At 42.9% G+C, this 2,951-nt stretch overlaps 1 protein-coding gene across 1 annotated transcript; it reads left to right on the top strand.

The window, feature by feature from the left end:
* Positions 1 to 487: 487 nt before the first annotated feature.
* On the top strand, positions 488 to 1,965 carry sox32 (SRY-box transcription factor 32). Its single transcript, XM_005922517.3, has 2 exons — positions 488 to 814; positions 961 to 1,965. Exons 1-2 carry the CDS (start codon positions 526 to 528, stop codon positions 1,575 to 1,577), a joined length of 906 nt encoding a protein of 301 aa, XP_005922579.1. The 5' UTR covers positions 488 to 525; the 3' UTR covers positions 1,578 to 1,965.
* Positions 1,966 to 2,951: the final 986 nt, after the last annotated feature.

Below are 2,951 nucleotides of genomic sequence, written 5' to 3'. Positions count from 1 at the left end.
GTGTGTGTGTGTGTGTGTGTGTGTGTGTGTGTGTGTGTGTGTGTGTGTGTGTTTGTTTGTGTGTCTGTTTTGTCCATTTAAAGAGCGCAAAGCTCACGTGTTTGTATCTGAGTATGTTAACAAGTCTTAAACCTTTTTTGATTATGTAGAAGATATAAAAGTGTCACGTTTTCACCTCACAAACATAAATCCTGTCCCAGTGCAGAACCTCCATTGTGTCATCTACACGTGGATAAAGACACAAATTACGTTGACTTTGAGTTTATTCCGTTTGACAATAAAACGGGTGAAACTTTATTTTTCTAATTAGATTAAAAAAACTGTGGGGTATAGACAGACTCTACACGGACCCCAATCTGAAGTTTCGTAAAATCGTTGATTGGGTCGCCGGGTCACAGACCTGAGGACACACCTGGAATTCACACCTTAAATCCACTCCTCCTGGTCTCCCATTGGAGGAGCGCCCACATATATAACTCTTCATCATCAGGAGGATGACAGCCAGCAACAGAGCCATCTGCAAACATGTATTTCGGTCAGGACCCCGCAGATTTCCAGTTCTGCAGCTCCGTTTCGTGCAGCGAAGAGGTGCCAATCGCAGACGGAGACCAGATGGCCCAGGTGTGTTCCCCGAGTTCACCGCTTTCGGTGAACTCGGACTCCAGCTGCACCAGCCCCGAACCCAAATCTGCTGCGGCACAGCAGAGGGTCAGGAGGCCCCTGAACGCCTTCATTATCTGGACCAAAGAGGAGCGACGGCGACTGGCACAGCTCAACCCAGACCTGGAAAACACCGACCTGAGCAAAATACTAGGTAAAATAATAATCTGTGTCTTTTGTTTCTTAAATAACACAACATGTTTCAGATATGGCCTCAAACTAGGATTTAATTTATTAGTCAAAGGTCAGTTTTATCAAGCTAGTCAATGTATAGAGCTCTACTGCTGTGTTATTCTGCAGGGAAAGCCTGGAAAGCCATGTCCTTGGCTGAAAAACGTCCCTACATGAAGGAAGCTGAGCGTCTAAGAGTGCAGCACACCATTGACTATCCTAACTACAAGTACAAGCCACGCAGGAGGAAGCAGTTTAAGAAAAGCCCAAAGACTCCAGGAGCATCGACACCTTCATTTTGCAGCTCAGGCTTCAGACCCCCCTACAACCTCACCTACCTGCTCCAGAATCACCAGCAGCCTTTCCAAAATGCACACACCTTCCCAAACTCCTCAGCTAACTACACTTCTTGTCACAGCAGCTATGCAAACACCCCTGACTTCCCAGACCAAGGAAAAGAAGCCACAGCCCCAAATAATCCTATCATATACTCAAACCCTCCTGTGTACACTGCACAGGCTAAAGGGTATTTTGACCCTCAGCAGGGCCACATCCAGGAAGGTTTCTCCAGTCCTGCAGCTCCCATTGGGAATCAGAGGGAGTTCAGGGTCTATGGAGGCCCCCAGTGCCTTCCTGGGCCATCCCTGGAGTTCTACTTAGAAAGGGTTAAGGCTGACATGCTGTATGATCTGGATCGCAGCGAGTTTGAACAGTACCTGGGTCCAAGCCCCCAGAGGCCCGAGTAAGTGGATCCCAGCAGTTACTAAGAGCAAAGCAGCCACATACCCAGACGCTTGCTCTCATGAAACAGTTCAGAATGGCATATTTATTTAAATTATATTATATATCGTAGATCTTGAGTGTGTTGTCCTTCCATGTCATGTCATTAAAAATATAATGGAAATAATAATTAACAAATTCATTTTAATGATCATGTTGTTGTTGAGATCTTAAATTGAAAACGGTGATAGAAAACTATGATTATTTTTAATTAATTTAAACTAAAATAATCAATGTCAGTAACTTGAGGAATGAATCCTGCAGATTTTGTTAAAATCCATGCTGGTAAATAAACTTTGTGCTTTTTGGCATTTTTTAATGTCTTTATTTTATTAAATAAACACAAACATTTTTGGCTTGTACATATTCTCCACTGAGCCTTTTATAATGAAGATCAAATGGTTCAATCAATCAATCAATCAATCAATCAATCAATCAATCTTTATTTATAAAGCACTTTTCATACAAAAATGTAGCACAAAGTGCTTTACATGGTTAAAAGCAGCCCACCCCACCCCCCCCCCTCACTCCCCATCGCCTCATTAACATAAACGATCATGGATACATAACCCCCCACCCACACACACACACTTAAAGAGTAAAATTGGGCTGGGCACACATGAGCCAGGTGAGGAAACGGTTCAATGATAGTATTATTTGTCCGAGGTTTTAAAGTGGCCACGGTGTTGTTTTGCAACCTTGCAACTTTTTACTGTGAGTTTTCCTCTTTCTAATTCTTAATCAGCATTTAAAGGTTAATTAAATGATTAATAATGGTTTATAAAGCACATGTAAGCGTTAGTCACAGCAGAAACTGGTGTACAAGCAGATAACAAACTATTTTAAATATCTGTAACATTAAACTGTGTCAGAGCTATACTGGCCAGCCTCTGGCAGTCTGTTGACACACTGTTTTATCTCTCTCCACATGTCTTTCATGGCTGAGCGAAGGAAGTAGGGTGGGCGGCGGGGCCATAAACTTCCCAACTTCCTGTTTCATTTTAAAACATTTCACAAAGGCTCTAAAAATATGCCCCAAAAATCGACATATCTCCAAACTCATATGACTTTGGCTGCCAAATGTTTACCCATTTAGGAAAATGTTTACTTCCCGTCCCATATTTTGTGTGTCAGAGCCTCGAGGTTGAACTCTGTGCTGGATGAATGTGAGGGGACAGAGGCCTGAAGTCTCCAACAAACAAACAAAAACATGTCCGAGACCACAAGATTGAAACCTGAAATCTCCAGAAACTAAAAGTACTTCAATAAGGAGAGATCTTTAAAAGGAATGGGCCGATGGCCCATCACAGCAGAACGTGATCCCAGCGGTGACAGGGATC

Source organism: Haplochromis burtoni, unplaced genomic scaffold, assembly GCF_018398535.1.
Source record: "Haplochromis burtoni strain Fernald_Lab_line unplaced genomic scaffold, NCSU_Asbu1 Contig_58, whole genome shotgun sequence".
Taxonomy (NCBI): Eukaryota; Metazoa; Chordata; class Actinopteri; order Cichliformes; family Cichlidae; genus Haplochromis; species Haplochromis burtoni.
The sequence above is the reverse complement of the archived record's forward strand: the minus strand, read 5'-3'. Positions and strand labels throughout refer to the sequence as shown.

Bases quoted from the DNA above. Each gene is read 5' to 3' on its own strand.
- sox32 (XM_005922517.3), top strand. From the start codon at position 526: ATGTATTTCGGTCAGGACCCCGCAGATTTCCAGTTCTGCAGCTCCGTT. The intron at 815-960 runs GTAAAATAATAA...GTTATTCTGCAG, and splicing joins CGACCTGAGCAAAATACTAG to GGAAAGCCTGGAAAGCCATG.